This window comes from Diorhabda sublineata, chromosome 8 (genome assembly GCF_026230105.1).
Source record: "Diorhabda sublineata isolate icDioSubl1.1 chromosome 8, icDioSubl1.1, whole genome shotgun sequence".
NCBI lineage: Eukaryota > Metazoa > Arthropoda > Insecta > Coleoptera > Chrysomelidae > Diorhabda > Diorhabda sublineata.
The window spans coordinates 24,961,289-24,975,656 of record NC_079481.1 but is presented as its reverse complement, the minus strand read 5'-3'; the positions used below and the strand labels follow the sequence as shown (position 1 = coordinate 24,975,656).

Here is a 14,368-nt window from a genome sequence, read left to right as displayed (position 1 = left end):
AATGATGTTATTTCGTTCAATACTCGTCTAACAGCCAGTATCATAATCCTAACCTAACTGGGATTTTAGGTTCCTTTAAATTTTTTGATGATGACCAACAAGCCGGAAATTTGTAGATCGCTTGTCTAGGTCAAGACCGCAGAGGGCAGTAAACATGTAATTTGGGCGAGTTACCAATAATTAATTACAAACTGGATGATATTTATTTCAAACGGGAGATTATTCAGTATTATTACCTCAAAGAAATTTGTCCGACAAAAATAATGAGCCCCTGTCCGACAGGCTAATTATGTCAGTTTACCACGCTTATTTTAATGGATAACCAGCAAATTGATTTTTTGATAATTCGAAGGTTAATAAATCAAAAAAGCATGTACTCATATTGTTCAGCATATAGCGCGGGCCATAAAGGAAGTCCGACACTTGGAACCTTCGTTTTCTACAACCAATGCATCACTGATTACCAACCGTCGGACAACGGGAAGGTTTATTAGAAAAACATATTTTCTGACTGAATATCACTTTGACCGACAAAAATATTGCGCCATAAACGTAGTCCGACACAAAGAACATATAAATTCATTTTTTTCTTGATTTTTTTTCTTTTTGTTAATTTTTTCCCTGTTATATACTTTGAAGCTGAAAGTATATGAAATAAGGGTAAAATTTTCTCAACTCTCGATTGCATCTTCTCTTCCAAGTATGAGCATGTTTTAAAGTAAGTAGATCAAGAGAAAAAACCAAAAATGAATATACAGTTTGTCCATTATACTGGACAAAAAAGCAATTGTGTTTTTTAATTATCTAAAGAGTATGCCCCATGATTTTTGTCGTCCTGATCAAGGTATCAAATGTCATTATGAAGTAAAAAAATTAGCCTGTTGGTAATCAGTGATGCATTGGTTGTTAAAAACGCAGATTCCAAGTGTCGGACTCCCTTTATGGCACGCGCTATATGTTGAACAATATAAGTACATGCTTTTTTGATTTATTAACCTTCGAATTCTCAAAAAATCAGCTTGCTGGTTATCCATTAATATAAGCGTGGTAAACTGACATAAATAGCCTGTCGGACAGGGGCTCATTATTTTTGTCGGACAAATTTCTTTGAGGTAATAATACTGAATAATCTCCCGTTTGAAATAAATATCATCCAGTTGGTAATTAATTATTGGTAACTCGCCCAAATTACATGTTTACTGCCCTCTACGGGGCGAATGGAGCAAAATCGAGGTTTTTCGCAAAGGAAAAAGTTCTCGGTCTTGACCTAAACAAGCGATTTACAAATTTACAGCTTGTTGGTTATCTTAAAATAATGGGTCGAGGGCCCGAGGACTATTAGCTATTAAAGTAAGTAGTCCCATAACCGATTTGTAACGGTTTCGCAAGTAAAGATTCCTTTAAAACGTTATCAGGAGAATGACAATCTTTCCGAATATGTGTCGTTATAAAAAGAAAATTAATTTCAAATATACTATTCAAATATTATTACAGCGTTTACATGATTGATACACAATTTTAATTCATAAGAGGTTCCTTATTCTTTTCATAGAATCATTGTATACATTTTCAGCATTGGCATTCACGTTTTTCAATTTTGTCACGAGGTATCTCTGAATGCCCTATAATTCATTTAAAAATGTCTTCCATAGTGTCCTTCTTCAAACTGCTTTATAAAAGCATTATTATTAAATATTGTTTGGTCGTGAATGGAACCTGGCTAACGAGCAACAATGTTACGAAGGCCAGTATCGGATAGAGTTTGTACGTTTAATGCAAAAAAGCCTAAAAAGGCCGGCTCCTAAAAATTTCTGCATTTTCACCGCCTGATGATTATATAAGAATTAAGGTGCAATCGATTGTACCTATTGTTAACGGGAAATTGACTATTACCTACCTTATATTCGCTAGACTTAATTGTAATATTAAATTCGAACCTTCGTCTAAATGTATTATGAAGTCGGTCTATAAGTCACAAAACCACATTACATCCTTACAATATCCCATCAATTATTCAAAGCTATCTTTGCTTTAGAGTGAAATTCTAATTTCCAATTTCAACAATGGACCAGCACAGTTGCAATTGGAATGGGAGGAATATTTGTACAAGAACTTGAATCACATTCAACGCCAAGTTTGTCGTGAAAATTTTCCAGAGTATAGGGGTATAAGAGGAAATATATTTTCAGATATGTGAAACGCAGAAATACGGTTATTTGAGAAAGTGAAAATTGCGTTGATTCTGAAAAACTAGGGCAATCAAACCAAAAAAACTTCTTCTTAATACTTTTCAATGAACTTGAATTGTCACTTATTGATCAAAAATGTAAACTACATTATTAGATAAATAAATAAGGTGAAATAATAGTGCTCGATATCTAGTTATGTTGGTTTTTAGAATGAATTGTATGTCACATCAGTTTATGATGTTATTTATCTCATATTATCACAGATTTGAAAAATTTCACAAAATAAATCGAGTAACTGAAATTAGTCTTTTTAATTCATGGAATTTACAATAAATTATTCCACTCTAGTAATTGGTATTGGACAATCTCTTCAAATGTCCCAAAATATGAACCAATTATTTCGAATACATTTTGACAAACTTTCTCCCACTTATAAAATATTCCAAAAGCTCTAAATAGTTCTTATTGTTGATAAATTGTTCTTTAATCTAAGCCTTATACCTACAGATTATATAAATATTTGTTTTAGTTGTTTATTAAGAAATTTACATTGTTTTGTGGACATACCTTTAACAAATGATGTTTCAACTATTGCCATAAAATAACAGCAAATATAGACAACAGAAATTATGTGTGTAACAAATTTCGAGCAAGTGTTTATGAATGCGAAACTCATTAATACTAATAAAAAATTAGAAATCGCTATATAACCACTATGACGAACTAAAGTATTTGTACGAAAATATGAAAACTGAAACATGCTTATTAGAATCAAAAACATTAGACAGGTGTAGAAATAATGTATACAGTGTTGTTGTATTTAAGATGGAATTTAATGCATATTTTCATTATTTAGGAGTATTCAATTTTAAACTTCCATACATATTTTTAGGGCACTTCTCAACGTAAACCAGGTAGGGGTCATCCATAAATTACGTCACATGTTAATGGGGGGGAGGGTATCATCGGAATGTAACATAGTGTGACAAGGGGCAGGGGGGGGTCAAAAACTTTGTGACATCACATGTTAAAATTCAAAATTCATCACGCAAAATTTAATTAGTCGTTTTTTGCTTCCTAACTAGTCGTTTGTTTTTCTGTTGTCTAAAATATTTGACTTCTTTATGTTAATTTTATCAAAGATTATATAATAAAAGTAAGAAAATAATAAAAATAACTGTTTTCTTTTGATTATTTTTGAATAAATATATAAATTTGATAAATTTGAAAAATGTGTGACGTCACATCAGGGGGGAGGAGGTTTTGAAATTGTGACAACCTGTGACAAGGAGGGGGGGAGGGGTTAAAAAGTCCTGAAATTTGTGTGACGTAATTTATGGATGGCCCCGTAGAAGCTTCTCAAAATGATAAAAAGTGAGAAAACTTATAGTAGGATGAAACCTAGTGAATTAGAAAATTATTACGGGCCATTTGAGGTTGGGAAGGGTTAGGGGGTGAGTTTCTAAAGGTAAAAAATGGTTTATCTCTATTTTCGGGAAATCTCTACGAATCTGATGGAAAAAGTCTAATGGCAAAGTTGTAGGTAAAGAAAAGATGTACAGCTCCTGTATTCACACTTTTTCCATATAACCTCAAAATTTATGTGAAAAATTCAAAAAAACAAGTTTTTGTTTTTTATTTTCATCTTTTACAAGAAACAAATAAAATTTGATGAGAGAATACCTTTTTATATCCTAACCACATTGTAATTGATTTGACTCGAAATGACTTAATATCGAAAAAGTACTCTGATTCTGAAACAAAAATTCTCTTGTGAAAAAATCAGTTTTTTTGAAATAATAGGTGAGTTTTTTGATCGATGACATCTTTACTATCTGATGGTAAAAAAAATTATACTGTCACCATGGTGAATTTTTCAAAAAAAAATTTTTGTAATCAATAGGTACAATTTTTGATTATGTATTAGGTTTTAGTTTTAGACTCAAACTACTTATGCTCATGGATTTAACATGGAATTTCACGTTTTTCTGGTAAGTTTAAAATTTTGATATATAACCTAAAATTGTAAAAATGATCAAAAAAGGCGGATGCAACTATTTCTCGTTTTTTTTTGGCTTTTGTGAGAAAATTGACCATATTTTTCCCGACCATCAGAAAGTATAAATTTCAATGAACAAAAATATCACCGACTTTTTTTGAATAAGCCTATATTTTGACGAGAGGAACTTTTTTCGAAAATTAAAGGGGTTTTTCGATACTAAGTCAAAATAAAGTTAAGAAATGAGTATTTCGAATCAAATGAATTTCAGTGGAAAAGTGGTTTTTTGAGTTTTTGACATAAATTTTGAGGTTATATGAAAAAAATGCAGAAACAAAAGTTGTAGATATTCTCATTATCTACAACTTTGAATTCAGACTTTCTTCCATGAGACGTAGTTTTCTATCAAGTATCTGTAAACTACACAAATAGCATTCGTATGACACCACGTTCTAATTACGTTTCCCATTAAAATTACCAAACTTTCTGATAGAAATGTCAGATTTGACATATTCACATCAGTGCTGCTATTTCTCAAAATTTAAGTAGCAGCCCTCGTAGTTCCTTTGATTAAGTCAGATCACATTATCTGCTGTTTCACTCGAGTGTTATTTATTGAAAACGAAAAATTTTGTTAGAAATAGAAGCCATTTTCATCCGAAATAGTATTATTGTTTTCTATTTTTATTATCTCATTATTTCTTGTTTGTCAACAAAAAATATCTTCTGCGAAGTTGATATGTTTTTTATTGATATATTATATAAATTTTGCAAATTGATAAGCCTTCTTTCATATAAGCTCTCTATCATTGCCTTTATTAAAACCTTCATCATCATCATGGAAGCGCATTAGTCGCTATACGAGGTCTGGCTATTAAATAATAAGAATGTGCGCCCTAGACGGGTGGGGTAAGAAACGAGTAGAGCGTTGGGTACCTAGATTTCTTATCTATGTACGTCCCAAAACACTTTTTCGTCACTATGGTAGTATTTGTGCGAAGTTGGTGCCAAAAAATCTGTCTCCTGAACAAAATCTTTTGCATCAACGGGTCTGCTCAGATTTCCTTGAAAGGTTAGAAAGAAATCTGCTTTAAAAGGAACACGATTTGAGCCGTTGGATGCGGTAAAGCAAAAAATTGCAGAGCTTCTAAAGGCACTCACCAAAGATGACTTCCAGTACTGCCTCGATCAATGGAAAAAACCTATGGAAAGATGTGTGGCGAGGGTAGGGGAGTAGGAGGAAGGGGAGAATTCGAATGTAGAATAATTTTTCTAATAAAACTCTTCGTAACCAGTCTCGTTATTTAATAGCCAGACCTCGTAATATATTTTATATCGTCTATTTAGTATATATCTATGTCATTGTAATATAATAGTATCGTCTTTTCTACAAAGTTAGTTGTTTCCATTTTTTATCCTCTTATATTTGATTCTCGAAAAATTCCTTCTAGTTATATCTAGATGTTTGTTTCCAATTTCATATACGAAACTAAATGAATGATTTCTAATGGAAAATATTTTCAATAAGTGCAAAAATCAAAAATTTGGGATGAAAATTCAAGTTCCCAGAATCCCAAAAAACGATACCTAACCTATTACTGATAATGAAAAACATTGTTCGTGTTCATGCTCATTAAGTGGGATGTTATAAAGTGATGTCCCGTTTTTTTATAGTATAAATGAAAAATATCATATTTTAATATATTCCCTTGATACATACCTTTCACATTGAGCATAAATAATGCTATGAGGTCAAAGATGGTAGTATTGATATCTTGTAATGGATTGACAATCTAATTTTTTCTTTGTATGTATATCATAAATTAATTGAAGAAAGTTTTAATATTGAAACTATAGGTGGCAAAGAAGAGGAGTAAGAGGAAAATAAAGAGAAAAAGAGAGTCGTCAGAGTTACAATTATTGGAAAACTAGATATGTGACATCTAATTTGAAACAAAGATACTTAGAAATGATCAGCGTTGTATTTCTTCTTTTTTCCGTAATAAGTCTAACACCTGTTCCTTCTCCGATATATTTTTTCATCCTGGCTCTAGATTGTCACCCTTTTCTAGACGACCGTGTTCCAATTGAAGATTTATCCCTTGCTATTTTTACCAGTATATCGCCTGTCATTCGAGGTAAATGTTTATGTCGCATAATCGTCTGGTGTTTTCGGTTCTTTCTCGGTCTAATAGTGTTTTTCCCGAGAATTTTCATTTCTGTGCTGTTGAGTTGCTTCATTTTTTATGAAGCAAGAAATAAGAATTTTCGAAAATTCTAGAAAAAAAAAGGTGATATTGCTCTTATCCTATATATAGAGCATATCAATCCAAGAGAAAGCAGTGTGGCTTTGTACTCACCAACTTATAGATTATATAGCCTAGTAGGACTTGAATTAATGAAAAATTTATAGTATTTTATGTGAGTATCGGGGACGAAATTCGGAAGAACCACGTGATATAAAATAACAAACAAATGTAAAGATTTGATCCTGTGAAATTAAAAGAAAATGGAACAATAAAAGAGAACAAATTTTCATGTTAACATTTTTCCAAATCCTTATTCGTAAACAGGGAATATACTATGAGTATTACATCATAATTTGATTTCTAATTCTTGGAATTCTCCTCGTATCGACTTTTGCTGTTGGTGAAGATATTGTCCTGGTATTATTCAGTGAAGATAAGATCAAAAACTCAATTATTTTTTTCCACACACACACATACTGTTTCATTGAAAATGGGTCATTGAACTGCCATGTAATCTTAAAAAAAAGACAATTTAACAAAAAATGTTTTTGTGAAAATTTGGAAAAGAATGATATGAAATTAAGAGAAATTTGTCCTATTAGATGCTAATAACTCTTATGAGTTCAATATTAACATTTCATTATTGTATTTGCGTACAATTACTGGTTCTTGTAATAGTAGAGTACACGTTGTAATTGGTGTAAATAGCTCAAGCACTTTAGTTCATGTTTTCATTCAATATAATTCAGTAAATTCCCTTGTTTGGATGAAATAAATCTGAAGAGAAATAGCTACAAATATATAATTCGGATAAATTCAAAACGATCAAAATATCTATTTTATGGTCAGTCTATGTCATTGACTGTCATAACAACTTTATTTTTGATCTTTTGTACAAGAAAGTATGAGCTAATCCAAGAACGGAGCTCAATTATCTACCGATACATTACGTTACATTTATGGATAAATGCAGTAAGACGACAATGTACAAAATCTTTATCAAATATACAGATAACTGTAAAGATTAGGTGAATATTTCAAATCATTTTATAATTTCATCACTGATTTTTCGATAATCTAAAAATATGTAAGCTTTCTTGGTGACAGTTGACTTAATAAATTCCTTAAGTCCTTTGAGTGGCCCCTCCTCTAGCTCATGGCTCACATATAAAAGTTTAAGCTTTTCTGCAGAAACAGGATTGAATTCATTTCTCCTTTTTTTTCTTTTTTGTAGCTTGAAGTGTTCCTTAATCCACGAATAGAGATCCCACTGCGGGTTCAAGCCCTGCCAGTAGTTCCAAGCTTGAATAGATCGTCGGCAATTTCATTACCCTTAAGTCCCTTTTGTCCATAGATCTAAAGCCAGCTTACTGAGTGCCTTGTAGCTTTCCAGTTTTGATTCAGTGGTAATGTTTTATAGATCCGCTGCATTGTCTGTAAAGGTGTGTACTCTAATGTGATTATCTTTCACAGCAAGTTGGACCGCCATGATAGGGTCTGCAAAGGAAATCAATTTTTTATGTAATTCTAATTTTTTAGGTTGATTAAAACATTGAAAAATCTGATAGTTGTGCAATTTAGGGTCAATGCAGAACCTTTTTGCAATCGTGATATCCAAGTTATGGATATGCAACGAACTTGAAGAGACACATTGTATAACTATGTAAAACTCTTGAAAATAATTATAGAGCAAAAGAAATATTTTCAGAACGGACTTTTTCCAGTGGTCCAAATAAATGGGGAAATTTGATATGAAGATATGGTGTGATTTTGTTTGTTGGTTGATTGATCCCTATATTTTTTTATCGATCTATAACTATATAATTTCTTGAAAATTTAAATGGACAAGGATAAAAAATTATTTGAATAGTAGAACATAATAAATAGTTGACTAGTATTGAGCACGATTCTTTTTCTTCCGTCTTTTCCGTCATTTCATGCAAACTATTGAAAATATATGACAATAAATCTAAATTCTAATCAAAACGATAGATTAAGTCTGAGTTCACTTTATATTAGTCAATTTCACATAGTTGTGTAGCAAAGCTGTTCTACCTCTAAAATCCAAATCAAAAATTCAGAATTTTCGGTCTTTTCACAAAACAAGTTTTTTTATGCTTTACAACGCGTAGATATTAACAAACTTCTCAGTAACTTCAAGCGATAACCAGTAGTTGAAAAATATGTATCTAAAACACTGGAGCTATTTGAATAATTCGAATAAGTGGTTGTAAAGTGCTTTCTAATTTTCATTCCAGACGTTCCTCCTTAATTTACCTTTTCAGACGAGCATGTATCAGAAGAGGAGGAAATTGTGACTATCGTCCCAACGACTGCTGCTACAATAGCTCCTGCAGATGTAACTTATGGGGATCAAACTGCAGATGCCAGCGGGTGGGATTGTTCCAAAAATGGGGTTAAGCAGAAACAAATGATATTCCCTAAGTATGGAACGATAACGGGACAAATATTAACTGCACACTAACAATTATTTCCGGTCAATTAAATTGAACTTTCATTTATTTAAGTTTAAAGTCTCGTTACCGATCTAGGATGCCAAAGATAAGGATCAGAAGTTCCAAGTGTACCTTTTTGACGATATTGTTTTTAGAAAGGACTGATTTTTGTATTATCAGAGGCTATGTTTGAAACTTTTGATCCCGACCACTGCGCGAAATTGGTTCATGCACTTATTTGTTAACCTTTAAGACAACATACAAGTCCCATACTAGCAAATATCTTATGTTTCTCTGAAATCCAAGAAACAATAGCTCCAATGCATTTATTGTGAAACTATCTTTGTGTATTCAGTTGAAGTTGTCATTTAAATTTTAAAATCGATGGAGAAGTGGTTGAATTTTGAAGGATATATAAGACATATCCAAGAATATCATTGAATACGACAAATTCTGAATAACTTTATCAATGCAAAGTAACTCCTATATCTACTGTTATTATATTATTGACTTATATAACTTTGTCAAATTACTTGATACTTCTTGTATATCCTGGATTAGCTGCACACCCACTGTAGGTTTTTCCAGCCACATCTACAGTGGGCTTGCATGCCTGATTCAAACTAAATTAAAAAATTATCATGTAATTATGTATCTATGTATAGATGTGATAAAATGGAAATTAACATATATACCATTGGATAGTGTTATAAAATATATATATCATTTCTATATGTGTGGAAAGGGTACAACATTCACAATTCTGTCAATATTAAATATATTAATTGGCCTAAACTTGTGTTTTTTTCTCTTCTCCCAGCTCATCGTTCAACTAAATGATAAATAGAAATAATTTAGTTAGTCCGATATATTTCAAACAACATATAGGATTAGTCCCATGGAAAGTAGCGGAAGAAAAAGTGGATAGATACGAGGGATGCTACTTAATTTTTGAGATGGCTTAATTGTTTTCCAAAATATTCTCCTGTAAGATCGATTCACTTTAGGATGCGTTTAAACCAATTGTTGGAAGCATTTTTTTCATTCCGATTTAGTCACCTCCAAAGCATGTGATTTGAAATAATCAACACCATCTTCAGATGTAGAAAATCGTTGATCTCGCGATTTATTTTTCATCTGAAGGAATGAAAGGAAATCTTTTAATGATAAGCAAGGACTATTGGGCGGACGATCCCTCAATTTGAAAAAAGACTTCGAAGTGCTTCGTGCGCAAACAACTTTTGTTGAATTTTGTTGTTTATCCTCAGACTCATGTGTGCAGATCCGTGTCTTGATCTTATAGACACCGCGATTTAATTTTTTCGGCATTTCTTGGTACAAGCTGTTTTTCGAGCATTGATTGACACACCGTTTACTCTACATCCAAAGTCAACCTTTTCAGCCCTGGATAATAGACACCAAAATGAGGCTCCAGGATCTGGATACTTTTTTTTGGAAAATCATAAATTTTATGATTCCATTCTATCACAGAGGGTTCATATCAGATGTTTTTACCATTAAAAAAATATATATACATAGCGAAAGGGGAAATTTTTGAAATATAGCTAAATTTTCACTCGTAAACTCAGCTCAATTAATTTGTTACAAAGTACAAATTTACAAATCTCAATAAAATGCATGATGTCAAGCAGGTGCCGAAAATATTATACAATTTTCAAGCCCCAAAAATTTTTTACTTTGCATTTTTTTTGATTTGCAACTCATGATGCTTATATATTGTTCAACGCTGGATCACGTGGTTATATTACTTTTCCAAGAAAATTAATTTCTCCAAAATAATAAGTTTTTTTTATATATACATAACCTCAAGCGTAATAATACGCCTCTCGGCCTCAAAGGATTCAATAGAATCATCGAATGAAAATGTTCGCGATTGAATTCCATTTTTTGACCAAGATGAATGTTTCAAGTATTTGTGTTGCTCACCACTAAAATTATCAAACTTTATGATGGCAATGTCAGATTTGACATATTCACATCGGTGTTGCTATGTCTCAAAACCTAAGTTGCAGCCCTCGTATAAAAGAAATGGAAAACCGGATGTCAACAAACACTATGCAAAAAAATATAATTTCCACTGATTTTCAATACTTCTGATTCTCCTATTGTGATATCTCAAAGTTTCTATAATAATATTAGGAAAATAAAAAAAAAGTAGAACTATGAAACCGGGTTGAGAACCGGATTGAGCGAAACATCTCTTGGGAACCTCCGCGATCCAGTTGAATTCTCACAAAAGATACGGTTCGAAGAAACCATGCTGTGTACTGTATTTTACAACGTGAGCTTTTGTTCTCTTATGGGAAAGTGAGTAGATTGACGATATAATTTATATGACATTCAATATTTAGGAAATTGAATGTAGATATTATGCGTTAGGGGAGTGTTCAATATATCTAGATCTCTGTGGGATTAGCTTTTCGAATATAAAAACGCATTTCTCATATATATTTATATATATATAGTTAAAAGTTAATTGTATTATTTTTAATTCAAATAAAGTTTAATAAAATGTAGTTGAGTACGCCTATGAGTCTAACCTGAAGTTAGCCGTTCCTCTAATTTGATAATTCTACACAGTTCTCTGTTATAAATCGACTCAGATGAATATTCTATTATTTAGATGTACAATATAAGGAAAATACTAAAAAATTATGTCAATTTTATATGATATAATCAAGAAGTTATATTTCTGTGGAAGGATTACATATGATACATTGAACAAAATTTAATTATACTACACAATTCATATTATTTCTACGGAAAAGGAATCTTAACCTCACAAATAAGGAATTTTATCCATTGTCAACGTAAGTATAGGTAATATTCCTTTTTTTTTATAAATTATTTTATATTGTTACTATTATTATTATTGGCCAATAATACGTGAAGGAACTGACCTGAGATAATAATATCTTGCAATATCAGATCTAAAACTTGCATTTACTTCTGTGAATTGTCAGTAACAAATCTTCAACTCATTGGATTAGTAACAAATCTTCAACTCATTGGATTTTCTTCAGTCCAGATATTTATCTTCCATTCATCTTTAATAATTCGCAATTATTTTGTATTTTGATTCAAATTTAACTTCTATTTCTTATAACTTTGCACTTCCCATTCTCTTTTCTGCTGATACTCTTTTTCCAAATAATGATCCCCCTTTTTTTTTCTTTAGCAACCATATAATATGACTGACTAGACTTTTGCTCTTGTCTCCTCACAATGTTCTTCACTTTTCAAACACTTGTCAGTTCTTATATTTATGTTTTTAAATAAACTTTTATTTCATTAATAGTTTATGAATTTTCACTATTATGGGTCATTTTGGCAACAGTTTCAAATATTTTTTTAAAAAAAAATCAATCTTCCATAACATTATTCTATGATACAAATTATGATTTGTACATATGCAATCCTTTTAGAATATATCATTTTTAATAAATAATTCCTTATATATAAAATAACTATAATTAATTAACTTGCAAATATCAATTCAATTTCTTTTATTTTTTTTATCGATTTTCTGCCTTTAGTTTAATTATTATTTTTAGTAAAACTAATCTCAATAAATTATAAATTTTCATTATGTACCTACCTGCTTTTAGATTTCTGATCAATTCAATATATATATATATATATATATATATATATATATATATATATATATATATATATATACATATATACAAGGGAGCCATGTAAGATTGCATTGAGCTGTATCCTGTGAACTATTAGTCGTATATTGGTGAAAAACAAAGTACACTGAAGTGACCAAAGTAAAATCGTGGAGCATATGTTAAGGAAGGAGTTGACTAACCAGTAATATCTAGTGTAAGACCGCTTCTCCAAAAATAACTCCCTGCAGCGATGCATTCCTGGAGACTTTCCATCCACTTCCCGTTAGTGTTATCTCCTACTCATTTCTCTGGCTACCTCTATAGATTCAGTGGAAGTGTCTGTCGATTCTCTTCTTTTCTTCAGATTAACCATGCACTTCACTGTTTTGTTTTTCTCTATTTTTGACGTTCGCGATAGGCGTGCGCTATTCGCAAATTCTTAGTCAACTTATTATGACTCAAATAAATAATCTTGAATAGTGAATTTACTTGTTAAAGCTACTCGAGATCCTTCCTATCCTCGTTTTGGCAGGATCCCTAATAAGTGGTCCCTTTCCTTTTTTTGTTATCTTTCTGCCATTGTTCAGCTATTTTCACGATCTTGATTTGCGCATGCTTCACATGAATTCGGCCTTAACATGATTCGGTTTTCTTGGCATTACATCCTAGTTAGGCTTCTGCTTGTAAGTGTTCAATCCTGACAAATTAATCTTTTTGACACAAATGTCACTAGAAGTAGTTGAGGCAGGAGTATACGTGAAAAAGAACAACAACAAATTGAAAAAAAAATAAAATATCGAAAGAATATGGAGTTTGTATCAGAATAAAATGAGGAAAAAAATACATAGCAAGAAATGAATGAAATTTTGACAATCTGGAATATCTGGTACTATTTCTGATATCAACTATTTTTTCGTTAGCTAGAAAAAGGTACTAAGAAGTTATGAGCGTATCTCTAGTTAAAAGAAAATGTTAATTTCTCTCCTGCTGGAATAGATGTTCTATAATACGTATTTTGTCATTATATTCTTGGTTTTAAACTGTTTAGTGAGAAAAATGTTCAAATACCCTAGTAAACTGTTTGAAAAACCTGGTTTATCGACTAAAATTTTTTTTAATGTGCTATTTTGACTTAATTGTTTTCATCTGTTATAATTTGATTGGGACGAAAGATCGTTGTGATTTTTTTCCTTTTTCGCTAATAATAAACTCCTCATAATTATGAAATGAGCTAACCTTCAGCTTCAGGATGTGAATAAGCCATATTAACGCATTTAAAACGCAGTATTCAAACAACAAACAGAAAAACGGCAAAAATGATCGATATTCCGTTGATAGATACCGTACTACATCTAGTGCGTCCTCTTAAAATAATGAATAAATTATCTTTCTGACTCCTCGAATCAAAAGATTCTTCTTGGGGATACCTCATTCGTGTGCATATTCAAATGCGTACCAAAACAACTTATTTACTGCTAAGCTTCACTCGAGAAAATCTCATTTAATAGTCTATTTGAGTTCCGTTGAACAGTTTTTCATGAGAAATGCGGTTGGCAATGACATATCCCTCAATACAATAGACTTCACAATAAAATTGAATCGCCCTTTAGAAAATTATTTAGGAAATAGGAACTGATAAGTTTTCTAGCTAGGATAACTCACCACATATTAGGATTTCAATATATACTTTCGCATGAAAACTCTCTATTCTTTCAAATAAAACTCACTATTTAATGTTAATAGTCTATCCGTGGATCATAATACAAAGCTGGGTGTGAATACTTTTTGCTTTAGTGAAGTCTAGAAATTTTATCAACAAATGCATTGTGCGAAT

General features: G+C 31.3%; 1 protein-coding gene across 4 annotated transcripts in view; it reads left to right on the top strand.

The window, feature by feature from the left end:
* Positions 1-9,688, top strand: part of LOC130447815 (uncharacterized) — a 48,758-nt gene extending 39,070 nt beyond the window's left edge. For 2 of the 4 annotated variants that reach the window (XM_056784845.1, XM_056784846.1), the window contains exon 3: positions 8,723-9,688. In XM_056784845.1, the coding sequence (XP_056640823.1) occupies positions 8,723-8,922 (200 nt within the window). In that variant the 3' untranslated portion in view covers positions 8,923-9,688. Of the gene's footprint in view, positions 1-8,695 lie in introns of all 4 variants that reach the window. The other 2 variants (XM_056784843.1, XM_056784844.1) reach the window with 1 other exon arrangement.
* Positions 9,689-14,368: the final 4,680 nt, after the last annotated feature.